Source organism: Chenopodium quinoa, unplaced genomic scaffold (assembly GCF_001683475.1).
Source record: "Chenopodium quinoa cultivar QQ74 unplaced genomic scaffold, ASM168347v1, whole genome shotgun sequence".
Lineage (NCBI taxonomy): Eukaryota > Viridiplantae > Streptophyta > Magnoliopsida > Caryophyllales > Amaranthaceae > Chenopodium > Chenopodium quinoa.
In genome coordinates, this window is record NW_018742810.1 from 2,505,322 (window position 1) to 2,524,978 (window position 19,657).

The 19,657-nt window shown below is 34.9% G+C and overlaps 2 protein-coding genes across 7 annotated transcripts; one reads left to right on the top strand and one right to left on the bottom strand.

Annotated features, from left to right (window-relative positions):
* The first annotated feature begins 2,539 nt into the window (after window positions 1-2,539).
* On the top strand, window positions 2,540-4,120 carry LOC110725349 (transmembrane emp24 domain-containing protein p24delta5-like). The gene is made up of 4 exons (XM_021904842.1): window positions 2,540-2,885; window positions 2,971-3,174; window positions 3,267-3,343; window positions 3,649-4,120. The coding sequence occupies exons 1-4, from the start codon at window positions 2,691-2,693 to the stop codon at window positions 3,791-3,793; spliced, it is 621 nt and encodes a 206-aa protein (XP_021760534.1). The 5' UTR covers window positions 2,540-2,690; the 3' UTR covers window positions 3,794-4,120.
* A 107-nt stretch (window positions 4,121-4,227) lies between these two features.
* On the bottom strand, window positions 4,228-12,927 carry LOC110725350. 6 transcript variants are annotated; one of them, XM_021904845.1, is made up of 5 exons: window positions 12,596-12,927; window positions 12,426-12,515; window positions 8,209-9,555; window positions 7,256-7,290; window positions 4,228-4,856 (listed from the first exon to the last, which is right to left on the bottom strand). In XM_021904845.1, the coding sequence occupies exons 1-3, from the start codon at window positions 12,854-12,856 to the stop codon at window positions 9,478-9,480; spliced, it is 429 nt and encodes a 142-aa protein (XP_021760537.1). In that variant the 5' UTR covers window positions 12,857-12,927; the 3' UTR covers window positions 4,228-4,856; window positions 7,256-7,290; window positions 8,209-9,477. The 6 variants fall into 6 exon arrangements, with proteins under 6 accessions (XP_021760537.1, XP_021760538.1, XP_021760540.1 ...); XM_021904846.1 differs by having other exon boundaries at window positions 4,228-4,862; XM_021904844.1 differs by lacking the exon at window positions 4,228-4,856 and adding an exon at window positions 5,295-6,493.
* Window positions 12,928-19,657: the final 6,730 nt, after the last annotated feature.

Below are 19,657 nucleotides of genomic sequence, written 5' to 3' on the forward strand. Positions count from 1 at the left end.
AAAATTATCATAATTTTAATTAGTTTGACTAATTTTTGATTCATTATATGATATGATATATATCATATGATTCAAGTTGGGCATCTTTGATCCAAGTGCTCCAACTTGAGGGGGTATTAGGAAAAGATATGATAGCATATTATTGTTAGGAAAAGATATATTTATTTGTTATATTGTTAATCTTATCTTAGGATAGTATGATAAGTTTCCTATTGTAATAGATCTCTACCTTGTTGTTCAAGGAGCAACAGAGAAGGTGTATAAATATTTTGGCTATGGTGAAATAAGAGGATTGAGCCTTTATGCATATATCTTAACATGGTATCGGAGCCCTTTCTACTACCCTAAATTTTTTAGAGTTGCACGCACCACCTGATGTCGCGGCTCTAAAACCCTAAACCTAGATTCCTACGCCTATAATAGGGGTCTTCATTAGCCCTAATGACAACAAAAAAAAGCAGAATTAAAAAAACCTAGAATTCTAAAGCCCTAATCTCTCAAATTCTCTTACTATCATACTACTTTTCTCTTTTCTTCCTAAGAGCATCCTCAATGGGAGTATTCTATTTCCTTACTTTTTCACTCTCTCTCCTATTCTCCTTTTGACATATCATGTACTTTTTCCTATACCCCACTTTCTACTATCTACATACTCTTTATTTTCCTCCTCCTCTATAATTTCCCACAACAAGAGTATCCTCTTGTAATACTCTTTAATTCTGTCTCTCTTACTTTTATGTATATCTCACTACATTGTACCTATTATTATTTCTTAAATTTATTAAGTTTAATTATATTTAAAATGTGTGTCAGTAAAATTTAAATATGTAGATAATTTTTTAAATAGTAAAATATCAAACGTCTGTAAAAATACTAAAATACATTAAATAATAACATTCATTAATAACCAATCGACTTTTGAAAAACAAAAAACCAAAAAACAGAAAACCACAACAATGCCAAACGAGCCTTAATTATTTAAAATAATTATCATATTTTTATAATACTTCGCCACTTAGCAAGAAAGAGAGAAAAGAGAACTTGAAATTTTGATGAATGGTAAAGGTAATGGGTAGAGGTGCTGCGTTAGTAAAGAGAGTGTGCGTTTTTTTTTTTCCTCTATCGGCCTACCCACCATTAATTCATGACCTATATTGACCTGGACCTCTCCTTTTACAATGCAACATACTATTGACCTGACTCCACCTATACGGTAACTTTGTTGTGAAAAGACCTGCTCTCTCCGTTACACAAATATTGTAACAATTACCATTTTAGAAAGTTTTACAAGTATTGCAACATTTTCCTATTTGCACACTATGTTTTCTCTCTTTCTCTCTTCTTTTCACATGGGTCATCTTTGTTCCTCTCTATCTCTCTCCTCTTCTTAAAATCCGTGTTTTATCCCCATGTTGCAATATTAGGGGAATGGAAGAAGTATGTATAGTAATTATAAGGATTTTACCAACAAACGCCCTCGGGGCGTTAAATAAGCATTTCAAATATTTTTAAAGTAGTATTAATACGAGAATGCATACCAAAATCATGCGTCGATCGATGTAACTAATATCCATTTTAATTTAATATTTCTACCTTTTGGTTATCTTATCCAATGCCACGGGCGTTTGTTAGTTTTTGTTTTTCTCCCTCTACATTATGGCCATGTTTGGTAAATGACTTTTTGGTTAACTTTTGGCTTTTTTATGTGGTCAGACAACAAAAAAAAAAGTGTTTGGTAATTGGCTTTTCATTCGGCGAAAAAGCTGGCTTTTAAGCCAGAATGAAAATGCTGCTTTAAGTAGCTTTTTTTTGCTGGCTTTTGGCTTGTTGGCCCTCAAATTATAACAGCCAACAACCAACAACTAAATTTACCAAACACTTTTATAAACAGTCAGCTTAAACAGTCAATTTCAAAAGTCATTATAAACAGCCAAGCATTTCAGCTGGTCAAACAAGCCAAGTGAACCAGCCAACCACCAACCGCCAACATCCATTTGTCAAACAAGGCCTATACCTAGGGACCCCTTCATTTTTCTCTCTCTTACCTTTTCAACTTTTTTATTCCTATTACCCCACTTACATACTCCGTATTACTTTACTCTTTTCAGTCTTTAACCTAAAACTCCGCACATACTATAATGGGGTACTTAAAAAAATAGTGAGAGTAGTGGGTATATATATCCTGTCAATTATCTTAGTCAGTTAACTTTTTAAGGGTGATACAACCTAAAACTTGGCTTGAATCTATCGTACGGTGTCCTTCATGCAACTCTCTTTACACTAAAAAAAGAAAAAGAAAAACACTATTTTTGAAAGAAATCTTCCTCCTTAATCGTAAAATAGTCAACAGAATTCTTCTAGTAGAGTGGTAGAGACTAGAAAGGGTTTTTGAAATAGTCAAATTGAAAAGGATCTATTTTCTTAAAAATTAATAAATAAATAAAAGGTTAGCGGCCACGTATACGTGGCAAGTGAGTCGTGGCAAGGCATAATTGGAGAAAGATACGCCAGGGAGGATGAGAGTGCGTGTCTGAAATAAAGAAGATATATGAAACGCGCAGCTTCAGGGAGCATGGGAAACCGTATAATTTCCTTCGTTCGGGAGAGAACAGAGAAGGGTTTTCAATCAATTTTTAGGAAGTGAATCAGTAATTCAGTAGTCAGATTACAGAGATAAAAGAGAGAAAGAGATGGGTAGGTGCGTAATAGTAATGAGCTTGATGATGCTGATGATGAGTAGTCGATTTACGGAGGGAATATGGCTGAATCTACCAAGTACAGGTACTAAGTGCGTTTCTGAGGAGATCCTGAATAATGTTGTTGTCGTTGCTGATTATGTTATTATCGATGAACAAGGTCACGCGTCTCCCACTGTTTCGGCTAAGGTCTCTTTCTTTTTATTCTTCTTGGATGTTGGATTTTAATTTCAGTTCTATGGTTTTTTACTTTGGGATGTAAATTGCAAAACAGGTGACATCTCCTTACGGCAACAATCTATACCACAAAGAAAATGTGACCCATGGTCAGTTTGCTTTTACAACTACTGAGATTGGTAATTATGTTGCCTGCTTCTGGGTTGATGGTAACCATCAACCTGCAACTCTCAATCTTGACTGGAAAATCGGGATTGCTGCCAAAGATTGGGATTCTGTTGCTAAACAAGAGCATATCGAGGCAATTACTCTTACTCGACTTCTCTCTATTCTATTCTATTCTGTTCTCGTTCAACTCACACTAATACCTCTATTACTTCATTCTCTATTTAGGGTGTTGAACTCGAGTTTCGGAAACTTGAATCTGCAGTCGAATCTATTCATCAGAATTTACTCTATTTGAAGAACAGGTAGGTACCTCACTCACTTTCAGTTTCCACATCCATCTGCACCCACTTATATCCTTCATATGCTCTTCAATCTTCACTAGACTTGTACTTATTGTTAACTTTCCACCCGAGTTCTTCGTGTAGTTATGCTTTAATGCCGGTACAACACGGATTTATCCTAATAGTTTAGTGAAGTCTGCTGCTGTTAAATTAATAGCTTGCTGTCTAATGTGTAGCGCCAAGATTGTTCATTGTTATGAGAAATTTTGATACAACAATGTAAAAACTGAAGCTGACAAATAGTTTTGTTGAATGATTTTGTACAGGGAGGCGGAAATGAGGGAAGTGAGTGAAAAAACCAATGCCAGAGTTGCCTGGTTAAGTATTATGTCCCTCAGCGTGGGTATTGTGGCTTCACTTATCCAGGTGTGGCATCTGAAGCGCTACTTTCAGAAGAAGAAACTTATATAGTTATTATTACCGAGTCTGATAAAATCAAGTTCTGGGGAAGGTTCTTCATTCTTCAAAGGAGAACTAGAGTTGATAGATTTTTGAGTTTTGCCCCAGCAGAAATTTATTTAGCATAGAATCCTCCCACAGACGGGGATTATGTGTTATGTCGAGCTAGTTCTTATGTGTATCACCTTCCTTCCTACATCTAATTGGAAAAACCTATTTTAGTATGTGCTTCCACTGCCGTGATTCAATTCTCAGTTCTTGTAAAGAAACTATCAATTGATCTTTGCTGCTATTACAAAATAATCAGAAGGATTAAATGGTTTCTCTAAGGCACATAAAGCAAAGCTTGCGAGGATCAAGGAGTCATCCCCCACCCCCCCCCCCCCCCCCTCCTGTGGTAGGAGGGGCCTCCCCCATATCTTACTGTTTAAAAAAAAAGAAAGAAAAAAGAGCAAAGCTTGTTGATAATAATTGTCACAATGATTCGTACACTATTGATTAAATTTATTATCTTTGTAAATTAAGTATAGAACATATAGGAAGACAAATTTCTCAAACACCATCTCTATTAAAAATTCCGCCTCAATGTATCTCACCGTACTAGTAATACAAGTACTATGCCGTTGGAAGCTAGTCTTCTTTTGAACCGTTGTCAAAAAAAAAAAAAAAATATGTATCTCACAAACTAGGCACCAGTATGGCCCATTTTCTCGCTCCTCACATCTCATTGCCGCCAATATCTTCTCTCCCCTTCCCGTTGTTGAGACCCCTCCCCTCCTCATCGCCAACTTTGCCAGTAAATTTGAGGGTGCTGTCGTTTCTCTTCTGTAATTTATCTTTCTCAACAACCATAAGCACCCCGTCCAAAAAAAAAAAAAAAACACACTAAGCACAGCTTTGCCAAATTGCCTCTGATATACGTTTGCTCATCCATCCGAGATAGATACTTGATAGCCCTCTTAAGTCTTCTAAGTAGTAACATCAAATAGAGATATCTTTTCTGAAAACACCCAAAAATATTACTGTACTATATTGTTGCAAGTCTTCCTCTTATTAGCTTAGCTTGTTACATCACCTGTCACTTGGAGGTTCCAAATCAAACATTAGTAAAATCTGAAAAGGTAAAGAAAATCTCTATTGGGAAAATTAGACATTCTAATCACAAATAAATTTATATTAAAACTACTATACATAGAAGTATAAGACTTAGGTTGTCCCGAGACGTAAAATCTGAAAATTCGTATTTTTTATTGCATAGTTTGTGAGAGGTCTCAAAATAAATTGTAAAAAGTAAAATTGAGAACAGTATTAATTGTTTTTTTTTATATATATATATAAAAAAAGGTAAAATTGTGAAGGCTGAAAGCCTGAAAATCTTCTGCATGTAGATTACTGTAAATGGCAGAAAATAGATACATTAGCAAAGAGTTGGCAGTAAATAGCACCAGATGCTAACTTGTAGAATTTCAATGGGTTTAATTCACTTTTTTCTACTATCTACGTTAAACAAATGTGGGAAATAAATACTACTTTCAATCAGTGAAGAGTAAGAATTAAAACAGCGCATATATTGTCCAGTCCACCAGGTCTTTGAAGTGGCTTACAGCCACAGATCTAAGGTGTTTGAGAGTATATAAATTGGAAATGATATTAGATGCTTCAAAATTGAAGTAGCTTACAGCCACAGGTCCTCTAAATGTACAAGAATTGAGCATCATACACATTGTTTACCTAGATCCTTCTCCACTTACATTATCCTAACCATGACCTACTGTAGTTCCTGTTTTGCTCCTAGCAATTCTCTTTCAGTTATATATTTTCTCCAAAATTCATATTCCCTTCACATTTCTTTACCTGGGCTGGAAACTTGACTGTGTGGTTGGGATATCTTTCATCATTCCCATGCACAATTTAGCTGGCAAGATTTCTTTGACCAGTGCAGCAGTGCCCAGCTTTAATTAGGATTGGCCTCTCTTCTTCACGATCTCAACAAGTCTTCACTGGCCTTGTTTGCAACTAGCAACAATTTTCAGCTTCAGTTCATTCAACCAACTAAACCAAAAACTCAGGTTCCTTATTTTTAGTCCTTATACACAATATGGCACTTGTAGCATGATTGCATGAGCACACGGGATCTACTCGATCCTAGGTTCTACAAACCCAAACTAGGATTACTTCCCATTCCATCTACAGCAATTGTGCCTTTCTTATCATATGCTGCAATTATTTATTGCCTAGTTGCCTCTAGGCCCATAGGCGGGGAGCATTTACATAAAAACTAGCAATTAGCATTGTGACAACAGGCTTCTCAAAAATCTTAACCTCCTTTAGCATTGGACTCTCATCATGTGAGTAACTGCAAAACTTTTCATCAACACAAATACAACCTAACAAGAAATCCAACTTTGAAAGCTCCTACACTGCATGATGCACTTGGAAAGGGTAGCAGAAGTGGTCTGTGAAGCATTAGCTTGATGCAAATCTTTTATGTGTTTTTCTCTGAGATAAATGTGATAGCAGCTCCTTATTCAGAGCCTTCATCATTTTCTTGGAGGTCTTCTATTTTTAATCAGTTCATTGAACTCAATTATGCTCCTTGATTCAAAGTTTCATAGGGCCAACTTCTTTTTATGCACCAATTTTTCATCACCTGCTTCATCCTCAATCCTCATCTATCTTTTAGTCACTCTTCTCCTTTTTCTTACTCGTAACCTACAGTTAATAATTACTCTTAGAACCCTCATCACAATTTGTAGCCACAATTGATCTAATTGAAAAATCATCTAATCTGGGAGGTGATGTTTATTCATAAGACGTTAGTTCTCCACGGTAAATGGGTATGAAGCAGAGCATGCTTGTTGGGTAGAAGCTCAGGGTAAGGATGGAGGTTGTACAGAACTAGGCAGTGGACACGAGGACTTTGATGAAAATAAAATTGAACCAAAAGTTCTGGGTAATAAGTTTATCTTGACTAATCAAAGTGGGGGTGATAATATAAGGTGAACAAATTCCCTGAGTTGACTTCCTTAGGTAGTTAACTTCTCTCTTGTCAATAGCTAGGGTTTTGTTTAAGGCACTGGGTTGTTTGTATTGAGGTGAGCTAGGCTGCTGACTTTGGGATGAGGGGGTGAGCTGGATACAACATTTGACTAAATTTTAGCACTCGTTAATAAACTCAGATTTGTTGATCTCATGAATTTTATAGATCCTCCTCAATAGTGAAAATTCCCATCTTCACCTAGAAACGCAATCTTCCTCAAACCATGTTCCAGAGATGATATATGCCACAAAACCCTAAAATTTGTGTGCCACACCCATAATATTTTTACCAAACTGGTATAAGTGTATACCAATACTTGATCTAAACTATATCATTAATGCCTTTAAATTCCCTACTAGATAACCCATAAGAAAACTTTCACCATCCCCCAAAATTATACCATAATTTAAGCATTATCAAGCTTGAATCCTCACCATTTCCTAAGACGTGTCTTTTGATCACCATTCACCTAATTCAAGAAAACAAGTTCAAAGTTCAGAAAATTTTAGTTCATGAAAAAATAAAGGCTACCCAAGTTCAGTTCACAACTACAACTAGCTATAATAAGTTCACTTTAGGATATATAAACTCAGAGAAGATAAGTACAGACAAGTGACAAACAGGTAAATATAATGCACCCTTAATTTTATGTCTTTCTAGAATCGGTAGTCACAATACTACTTTAAGATATTAAAAATTTTTGTAACATTTCCTAATATAAAGTGATGTGGAATGGATAGAAATCTGATGAGAATCAAACTAGAATTTGCAGAATACAAGTAGAAGAATAAAATGGATAATTGTAGAATCAAATACAGAGAAGCTGAGAGAAACTTAGATTTAATACAAACCCTAAGCATTAAAATGCATTAGACCACTCCGGATGAAAAAGCTTTGATATGACACTTTTTGAATGACTTTCTCTCTCTAGCTTTCCCCCGATTAACTGCACTTTCCCTCCCATCTTAACAAACTTCTGACATGCCACATTTCTTCTAACAGGAATTTTATTGAGTTACCAGGATTGGAGGCCTTGCTGGAATCATTAAAAAATGACCCAAAATTTTTAAAGTCCTTCAGTAAAATCATGCCAAAATTTTACTTATGCAACAATATTTGAAAAGATCATAACATCAGCATTACACTAACGCTTTAAAAAAAGTCCCCACTTTGAGCAAGATAGGGAAAGTCAGGTTATGAGCATTCTTTGTAATGTTGTGCAAAATTAACCCCAAAACCCATGATAGAACAAAAAAATAACCGTTCTCAAATCAAATTTTTGTTCTGAACTCCAATCTTACTAACAAAAAATTGAGCAATTAGCATTGATATGATGAAATCAACATAATTTATACAAATACAAAAATTAAAGGCAAGCTTTACATACCTTACGTTGCCGAAGCCAAATTCCCAAAGTTGAGTTATTAATGCAAAATCCTTCACCAGTGCTTTCTTCTCTCGCTTTCTCTACAGTGCATACTTGCTCTCTCCCTTCTTACTCAATGAAGTGAAATCGGAGGAACAAATACGAAGTAAATTTTTTTGAAAAAAAATAAAAACACTTACAAAGACAATAGAACTGCTAATTAATGGAATGAAATAGGAGGAACAAATAATAGAAAACTAATATGAAGACAATGCAACAACTTATCCACTCTCTTACACCACCTCACCCCCCCCCCCCCCCAAAAAAAAGAAAAAAAGAAAAAACAAATATATATCATTGTGGACATCCATTAGGTAAAATAATGGATATGTAACCCATGCACTACGCCTACCACAATCCAGCAGGTCCCTTGCAGGTTCCTCATCGTGTAGAGTGCAATATCATATACCATTTTGTTGCTAGATCTTTTCCCTAATCCAAGCATCATGAAGGGGTGTATTAAAATTCATTGGGCCTTTCGATACAATCAAATAGAAAGCCACAGGAATTCAAAATATACGATTAAATAAATCCTCCTCTATGTGTTGCAAATCAAGGGCTCCTTCCTTTCGTCAAGGATAGAACAAGATCTATTTTGCATCATTTCTAAGGAATTTCAAGATTCGGGCCAAAGAAACAATGTTGCTCTATCACTAACTGCTAGCTTTTTCTGCCGTGAGGTCCCACTGCACTGCATGCATACCTGACTTATTAGTATACCTCTGCTAAAAAATACATAGCAGTGCAAAATATCTCATCTGCAGTTTATAATGCAAAAAACCTACCTACCATGTTCCAAAGTTACTACTAAGGTAGCAAATAATGACTAGGCAGAAAGTACATCAACACTCTAATATTCATCTCCAACACTATGCCGTGAATCCATTTAGTGCAAAAGTTAGTATAAAGTGCCCATAACATTTTGTGTTAAAATGCTCTAGATGGCTAAATCAAAGTGATGAGCATATACCGAGCAACAAAGCAAGCTGTAAAGCAGACCAAACTGCATAAAAATTATACCCCCCCCCCCAAAAAAAATAAAAAAAAATAAATAAATAAAATAAAAACTGCAACACTCAACAACAAAACTGTAACAGTCTTCATATACCACAGATAAAATAGAAAAATGCACACAAAGATCTGTTCAAAGGGAAGAATAGCATGCAAGTTGGGCTTAAATAGATAACTGGTGTTTTAAAAGCATCAAAATGCCAAGCATCCAGAACATTGTTACTGCCTAAATGCTTCTCCTATTTTCCGTTGAATGGCCTCAACACCAAGTCGGGGAGATAATCTAGGTAGTGTTTCCTGCATAAAAAAATAATAAAAAAATTACAAGAATATTTAGGAACTCTTACAAGAATACTGCACCAGTAGAAATAATGACAATATTAAATATAATTAGTACCAACATTCCAACAATAAGACCAATGACAAAAATGAGGAAATTTTAAGAATAGGGGGGGGGGGTTTAGTCAAAGGATTAAGAGAAGCCTTGAAAGGAAAGGGGAAGCCAACCAGCATTACTAATCCTTCATTCCTCTTTAGAATGAATGCTAATTAAATTGTTGTTGGGGTATCAACCTTTGAAAAGCCAAGAACAAATAAACAACACTCCCTCCGTTTTCTTTTATTTGTCCTATTTGCTTTATACAATGTTTCAATTCAATATTGTAATAACAATATCTCTAAGTACACATTACAAAACTTATAAGAAATATAGATTTGGAAACTAAAAGTCGAGACGAATCTAACAAAATCCCACATTGAAGTTTATATTTATCAATTAAGTATTATAGTTTCAAATTAATGTACATTAGAGAATAACAAATACAATAAATTTTCCTTTTTTAAATTATTAAGTCTAATAATGTAAGTAAGATTTTTATTTATTGGATTTCCAAAATGCCCAAGCTAAATGATGATAAGTTGGAATAAGGGCCAATCAAGTAATGACCATGACAGAGCTGAACGAGACCAGGGTAATGACACAAAATTCCCAAAATTCTGCAGTTGAATGACTCAAAAAGAACATCGAAAGAGGCAAGGAGCTATAAGAAACGCAAAAGAGATGATGATGAAGAAGTAAAATCATGCACCTAGCACATACAAGAGATGTAGGGTAGTATGAGGGAGACGATTGCATAGGGGTGCATACCAAAGATCCTCTACATCAGATCTAATTAATTCCCAAGGGATGATATGGGGAAACATGGGATATGGCCATATGGGATGCCAAAGTTCAATCGGGTATGTTTAACACATAACTTACACAATTAATATACTTAGTTGTATATTTATAAATATTTAAGGAGTTGATCTAATGATAATACTTAATTGTATACATATATTGTACCTAATACGATAGTATATATCATAATACAACTTCTGTTTACAATAAATGTACGCTTTGACTTTTTGCACTATTCATTTATTTACTTGACCACATTTTTTACATGTATATAAAAATTAAAAATTTATATGTAAAATAATGTTGGATTGGTCTAAAGTACGTTTTCAAAATTATAATTTTTGTACATGATTTTATTAATTAATGTTTCCAAAAATTAATGGTCAAAGAAGTGTTGGAAAGTAAGGCAAGTCCATCCGGTGCACCTATTGTGAAACGGGAGCAGTAATTTTTAATTTTATAATCAGTAAAAAAAAAAAGGTCAAAGTTAGTACGAAGTATAAGTATAATGAACACAGTCAAAGTAAGGCACTTATCTATAACCGGAGGGAGTAGAAGATTCAACTCCCATTGACAAACATTGTGACATTGCCAACATGGTTACCAAGAAGCCAATCAAGTAAGAGGTTTTTTTTTTTTTTTTTTTGGGTGGGTGGGGGGGGGGGGGGGGAGGACACAGCGCTTATTGCCATAAACCCCCATAATAATGCCATACTGAATGATGTAGATCTTTATAGAACATAAACAAAAATCATACTTTATTCGTATTGATAATTTAAAAGGATAGATGAGTTGAGCCCTCAACAGAATTTTAAGTATTCCTTGAGAACCCTAGAAAATAAATCAAGCAAAAGAATTCGCTATCATTAATCAACTACTTCTTTCAATTAATACTTTTTGGCCCTTCACACCCCTTCTAGAATGAAGCAATAGCGCATGTGCCTCTGGTTGATTCTCTACAAGAACATAGCCTAATTTTATAGTTTTTATAATATAGCTAGACAAGGACAAAGTTTCTTTAGGAGTTACAATACTACCCAAAGGGAAATTTTTTTATGAGTTACATTGAACTTTTGAAGGTTGGCCAAAACTCAAAACATAGCTTATAGCTAAGCAGTATAAGCCTCTAAGGTGATTTTTTGGTATTGAAGTGTTAAAATGAATTGAAGGATAAGTGATTGAAATCCACAAGCTCCAATTGTGGTGCCTAAAAGTCATTTGAAGGTGATTGTGCTTGTAAACTGGATTCAAGTTGTGGGGATCGGATAAGGATTGACCTTCTCCTTCTAGTATATGTCGATTCATGCTTTCCATTCTGGTTATCTTTCATGCTATATCAGATGAGAGGTGTTGACAATCTGGGCACTAGAAAAAAAAAAAAAAAAAAAAAAAAAAAAAAAAAAAAAAAAAAAAACCTCTTTTTTCTGCGTACTAGGCAAGCTGGCACGTGACTAGGACTAGGAGTATCGAAGCACAATGTGGACTAGAAAGAGGACTTAAGTGCCAAAACAACAAGGACTGTGGTTTATGGAAATTGATAATGGCTGTCATCTATACCCAACCTTCATCCCTAATACCCCAAAGCCCATCGAATGCACAGCGTGCAATAATACTGTTTATAGACACGTTTTTATACAAGCAACACACTTAAAAACCACTATTGTGAGCATTGAAAGTAGTTTCCAAGTTACAATTCATGAATTCAATGAAAAGCTGTTAAAATAACTAAAATGTCAGCATACAATCTGTTAGATTTTGTCATTCGCTAAGTTTCGTCCTTACTTTTGTTCTAGTTTGAGAAGTACGAACATGAATTATTTTTCAATTAAATTATCCCTTAATCAAATAATGAAGGATACTTGTGCTTTTGTTAAGCAAATTGAAATTAAAATCTTTGATACAATATACAGCTTTAAATCGCAGCATAAATCAACAAATCAAACAAAAAAAAAAAAACAGAGAATAAATAGACGTGGCAGATACAGACCTCGGTACCATCAGTTTGTAGCTTAGCCAAAACAGGAATCTCGTACTGGTAAGCCCTCTCCCACTCTGGATTAGTGGTAATATCTCTTATCTATCAATTTCAATTAATTAAAAATGTCAGATGAACATAAGAAGAAAGCGAGAACGCCATTGATGAAATGAAAGAATTACCTGTAAGTCGACATTGTGGAGGGGATCTGTGGGTGAGGAGAGAGAAAAGGCGGCCAACAATTTCTCTTTGAGGCCATTACACAAACAGCAGCCCGGTTTTGAATAAAGAATCAGCTTTCTGGAATTTTCTGCTGCTGAAGATGAACAACATACTACTTGTATGAATTTTGGAGCTAAAGCTAATCCTAATACCCGCCTCTTGCTCAGTGACGCCACCGAACTTGGAATTCCACCGATTGTTCTTCTCGTCGTCGTTAACATTCTATCTCTCACTCGCTCTTTTATCACTCTTATCTCTCTATCTTCACCTTCTTAGGGTTTCAAAATACTGTTGTATTTTTCTTTCAAAAAATATAAAAAGTGACAATGGGTCAGGTACCCGTACCGTTAACACTATTAGTTCGGGTATCCGATAATCAATAACACTAAATATGATATCCATTAATCGAATCGATAAGTTCGGATAGGTACTCGGATTTTCGAATTGATTTTTGGATACCCAATATGCTATCCAATAATGAAAATTTAGACTTTATAATCTAGTTATTATGATATCATTCAACACTAATTAACAATAGAGAAGCTATTGCGTGCAGATGCCCGCACGCAAATTTTCGTGCGGCTAGCTTGGCTGATATATTTTACTTGTCGGCTGATATGTTTCATGTGTTGGCTAGTATATTCTTTATGTTGGTTGATATATTTTTTTTTTTATTTTTTGATAGGCTCCTTTTATTGGTTGATATCAGACATCGTTTGGCTTATATGTTTCTTTAGTTGGCTTATATATTTATTTTGTTAGCTGATATGTATATTTTAATTTTTAGCTTATATGTATCATTTTGTTGGCTGATATGTTTATTTTGTTGGCTTACCTATTGTTTTTGTTTGCTTATTTCATCCTTTTGTTGGCTGATATGTTCCTTGTGTTGGCTGATAAGTACCTTTTGTTGGCTGATATGCATCTTTTGTTGGCTGATATATTTCTTTTGTTAGCTTACATGTTGCTTTTATTCGCTGATTTCATCCTTCTGTTGCCTAATATGCTTCATTTGTTGGCTGATATGTTCCGTCTCTTGGCTGATAAGTACCTTTTGTTGGCTGATATATTCCTCTTGTTGGCTGATATATATATTTTGTTGGCTGATAGGTTGCTTTTATTAGCTGGTACATTTTTATTAATATCTGATATCAGACATTTATTAGCTTAAATGTTAATTTTTTTGGCTTATATGCGTCATTCTCCTTCTCCTTTTTTTTTATAGAAGTCATTCTCCTTCTTCTTCTACTTTGTTCCTCACGCCACCCCTCAGCCTTCTCCTTCGTTCCTCACACCACCCCTAATTTCCTCCTCCACAAATCAGTCCGATCACCTCTTGCCACCAACAACAGCAGCACCCAGCCACCATCAAACCACCACTAGTACCGAACCGCCACCAGCAGCAAACTACTACCAGCACCTCTTCCTCTTCCTCTCTTTCTTTCCCTCTCCTTCTCTTTCAACCACTGAACCCAAGCCACCGCACCCACAAACCACCAAACCCACCAACCAATCGACCACCAGATCAACCCCTTAATTTCCGGCCACTAAAACTCGCATCCCCACAACAACCACCTGCAACCAATCTTCCATGTCACGGTGGCCCAATTTTCCATGTCCATTATCGCCGATCGTCTTGAGCCAGAACTCACAGTGGCCGATCTTCCATGTCCAAAACTCATCGTGGTTCAACTTCGATCTTCCTGCACCTCCCCAAAATCACCCAATTGCGGCACCACCTCCAACCACAAATCGCAAATCGCAACAATTGATGGTGCAAAAATCGCAAATCGCCTCCAAGTAAATCGCAAATTGGTAGAAGAAAGAAGAAAGGTTCACTTTTCTCATTTTCAGAGAGAAAAAAAGTGAAACAGAGAAAAATGGAGAATGACCGCAAAAACTGTTGGGTGCGGGTGGACGCACCTAATAGTTTGTGTCAACAATAATACCACATGATCATGACCAAATTACTAATAAAATTACTAACCATTTAAATTATAAAGTGATTATGAAGTAAAGTAAGAGTTTAGATTTTGGATAAATAGATTTAAGTAGGAAAAAAAATGAAAAAATTGTTTATCGGATCGGATCGGGTAACATTATTTTTTAAATGATACCCAATAACCGTACCTGATAACAAATTATTGGATCAGGTACCCGAAACCGTTATGGTTATCGGAACGGGTACCCTAATTTTCGGTTCGGTTTACGGTTCTGGTTTTTGGGTTTTCGGATAATTTTGCTTAGCTCTACTCTGTATGTGTTTATTTTACCCTCTTAGTAAGAGATTTCACATCTAAATTGTCTAACTAAACAATAAAATAGGATGGACTCTATTACTCTAACTCCATTCCAAAAGCTCCAATCAAACACCCTTGGAGAGCTTACTTAGGCTGTGTTTTATTCACCTGATTTTTACTTATCTGAACTTATCTTGTCTTATGAACTTTTCTGAATTTAGACCTTATCAAAACTTATTTTAGTTGTAATTTGTACTTGGGGTAACCCTTATTAGAACTTATTTTTCCTTATCTGAACTTATATAAACTTAACTGAACTTATCTGAACTTATTACACCTTAAATAAGTGAAGATAAGGTGAACAGAACATACCCTTAATGGTGAATTTATTCTCCATGTGGAAAAGTATTTGGAAATATGAAAAAATTATTCACCATGTGAAAAAGTATTTGGAAAATAAAAAAGAATAATCTAGTCTTCCAATAAAATTCCTAAAATTCCACTTTCAATTTATCCAAAGTAATCCTACCTTTGAAACCATCTTCTTTTAACGAACCTTCACTGGTTGGTAACCAATTTTCTTAAATAATCTTATCTTCGGCACCACCAACTTCCCTGCCAGCCCCGCCCTTACCTTCCCCTACCCACCTCCACCCTACCCTACACCCTTGTTTTCCCCTTCCCCAATAGCCTTACTATAGGCGTCGCGCGAAATGCGTCTACCTTAGCATACATGAATATGTTTGCAATCGTATTTTGTCAATTCTCAATTCATATAATTGTCAAGCAGATTCACACGTGTTAAAGTATATATGCGCATTTCAATTGACACCTACATTATGTGGAAAAATAATAAATTAAACATATATTATGGAGTACTATGTAAGGGGATAAAATGTATTTGTCAAAAATATACAAAGTCTATAAACTAAAGCTAATTGTTAAAAGCTTTTAAGGGTTAAGATCATCTAGAAACAAAAAGTTTTAATGATGCATCTATTTACCTTATTATAACCATTTTTTTTTCGATAATCAAGCTTTATTAGTTTGCAACTTACTGCACCTGAATACATTGTATCAACGACAAGTTAATACTAACTTACTAAGAGCTACATATATATTAGCAATGATTTGTGAATTCCGATCAATGTTGAGAATATTTGCGCTCAAAACCCTATAGTTTTAGTGCATGTGTATCCATAGTCCACATACATATCGTAAAGATTTCTTAATCTATTATTTGCACCTAGAGCTGTCAGTTTCTGACCCGAATCGTTAAACCCGACTGTTTTGAACTGATCCGAAAAGGATTTGAACCGTTAAAAACCCAACTTTTGAAAACCGTAAACCGACTCAACCTAATTTTTTCCAACCCGAAACTGAACTGAACCGAATTAGTGCAAACCTTTAATGACCCGACCCATTATCAAGTCAAACCATTACAACCGAAAAACCGAAAGCAATCCAAACCGATTATGTCCGAACTCGATAGTAACCCAACCCATTTTAAACCGAAAACCGTTTAAACTCGGCAAAAATCCGATTAACCTGAACCGTTCCAACCCATAACCCGCTATGACCGAACGGTTAATAACTTGTAACCCATTAGGACTAAATCGTTTACAACCCATAACCCGTTGAGACCGAACTGTTTACAAACCATAATCCATTATGACCGAGTCGTTTACAACTCGTAACCTAATATGTTTATGATCTGATCCGTTTCAACCCACTATTCAATAAACCCAACATATTTAAGACTTAACTCGATTATAACCTAACCCGTTCCTACCCATTATTTGATTAACTAGACTCGATAATGATCCGAATCGATTTTAACCTGATATGATTTGAACACGAAACACGCTTCATATTGGTTAAAACTGTTTCCAAACAGACCCAATTCAATCCAAACCGATTATGACCTTAACCAATAATGACCCGACTCGACTTCACCTGAAACCCGTTTTCAAATCAAACTAGTTTAACCCAAACTAATTATGACCCGAACCGATTACAATCCGATCCGATTAGGACCCGAACTGTTTTGAACCAAAATCCGCTTTAAACTTGCTAAACCTATTTTCTAACTGATCCTGTTTAACCCAAACTGATTATGACCCGAACCGATTACAACCTGATTCGATTAAGACCCGACCCGAATAGAAACCGCAATTAAAAAAAACCAAACCGAAATGACCCGATATTTTTCAAAACCGACCAAAACGTACCCGCTAATCATTTTAACCTGTTATAAACCGATCCGTTATAACCCGAAACCGATAAACCCAACCCAAAACTGAACCATGAAGGTATTTTCACAAAAACTAATTTATTAGTCAGTTTAAAACAGATCATACATTAAAAAAATCCAAGCACAGATAGTGTGCATATATAAAAAGACTAGTCTTAATTATTGCAGGCTAATAGCCAGGGAAGATACATTCATAATTGAGGTAAAATTTGACCAAATCACAATTGATATGATTAGATGCTAAGGACAAACATCTTTTTGGTAGAAAACCCTTCAATTATTTGCAGCTTTGTATGATTAATTGTTGTATGCAATTAACATCCCATGCTTTATCAAATGAAGACAATTGTTCCGGTCTTTATCTTCTCCAATTTAGTAAAAAATAATGTATAATGTAGGAACAAGATTAAGAAATAATCATTTATTCATCTTCAATAATGGAATCGCTTAGGACCTGTATGATTGTAAAGCTTTATTTCGTGCATTTGACCGATAGAATCTTCAAGGACTTGCAATAATAAGTATCTTGTCATGCACGTATTATATCCCTTTTAATTTAATTGTACATTATTAGCTAGCATCCATATACGATATAGTGGAGCAATCAACCCTTTTTTTTTAAAGGTAAGAAAAGAAGGAACATATATTAGGAAACTCATCCGCATGAGGGAAACTCCTATATAATGCGTTGTATGCAAGAATAGGATGATTAACTAGATTTGTTACAAGTTATAATATTCGTACTAACATTCACTTATGAAAAATAATAACCAACATTAGCTATCTAATCAATTGTCTGAGTTGCCACACGATATATGTGTCAAATAATGCTCCAATCAATTTATTATCTTTATCAACTTGATGAGAAAACTAACAAACCATTAAAGAGAGACAATAGTCAATGCCACGCACCCATACTAACTCAACCTATCCCAACTTGACAAAAGCACTTTATTTTTTAAAATTATTTTGTACATACAAAGCAAACAATAAAACACAGTTATAAGAAATTAATTAAAAGCCCTGAATTTTGATACATTAACATTAATAATTTTCTCCGGACAATTTTATCCCCATGGCATCTTCAAATAGTATCCCCAAATTGTGTATCCAATAGCGGGAATCCACCAAATTGATTCACAATGGAATCCAAGCACGAAAGCACTAACTATTCCCCCTTTAAATTTTGTTCCCTTCTCGTATATCTGCAACTATTGATAACTTTAAGAAACAAAATATTCAACTTTGATTAATTATGCATAGATTATTCGAACTTAATTATGCAAATGTTTCGTAGTGGATAATTATATAGCAGCTCGTCGATTCTCCGCATATAGATGTACATGTAGGCATGTAGCACTTCCTAGTATATAATATTGATATGATAATGTAATTGCAATCTGAGCTACTATACCACCAACTACACACTACTACTGAGATATTTAGTGTAAAAAGAATGATGTGTTGAATTGAATGATAAAGTTTTGAAATTAATGAGGATCATGGAGTGGAGGGACGGTTAGTCCCTTCGTAGATATCCCTTGTGAGGGACCTGGATTCGATCTATACCTCATCCTTCAAGTGATAGGAGGGGCAATCCCCGTATCTTACCCTATAAAAAAAAGTTTTGAAATTAAAGATAACAAAAGTTTTCACCTCACGTCCCCACTCACGATATATTATGGTTTACGTTTATGTTTAGGTTACATTCGCCTACATTTCATCTCCTGTTTCCGAAATATTTGTGCAAATAGTAAATGTTAAAAAATCTAGAGGGGAAATGAAAATGGGCTTCTCACATAATATATTAAGAGGATTGTCTGGGTTACATTCGCCTACATGCAAAAGATTAGGAGGTTACATGCATGCATGTCCCTAAATCATATGACATGCATTGGGGGTAGTTATTCTTTTATTGTTTAAGAGTTGATGTATGTTTCTCCTTCTGAAGGTGTGTCAACTAATTTTACATATAACCATAAAAGGTAGGTGAGGTGAATCTACAAATATCTATATAACATAGAATATATAAGTACTTGTAATTAAAAAAAGTTTGACTATAAAGGAGCTAAGGTTTATTTATTTATATACTATTTCGTAATACCCTATATTCATTTTCTTTTTTATTAATCTCATTCGACATACTTCTTAATTAATACAAAATTAAAACTTTAGCTATAACTATTTATCAATATATATATGAGATAATACTATTGTGGGAACTTATTAAATTGTCATATGAAGTGTGGTTTCAAATTAAAATTTTTATTGCTATAAGATATGGATTGGGAAACTTGTAAAAAGTGGTATAAATATTTCTAAAGGGCTGGGAATAAAGAATTAGATAGGATGAGGGGGAATTGAAGGAGTTTGAAAATGTGAAAAGAAAATTAAACAAAAGAAACCCTGGAAATGGAATTAGTGATAATTGATAAAGGACTATACGGGCCCGATACACCTGATAATGGTGTCCACGCATACCATTAACGCTGTCGCATAGCATAACACAAACAAGCCAAGCAAATTAA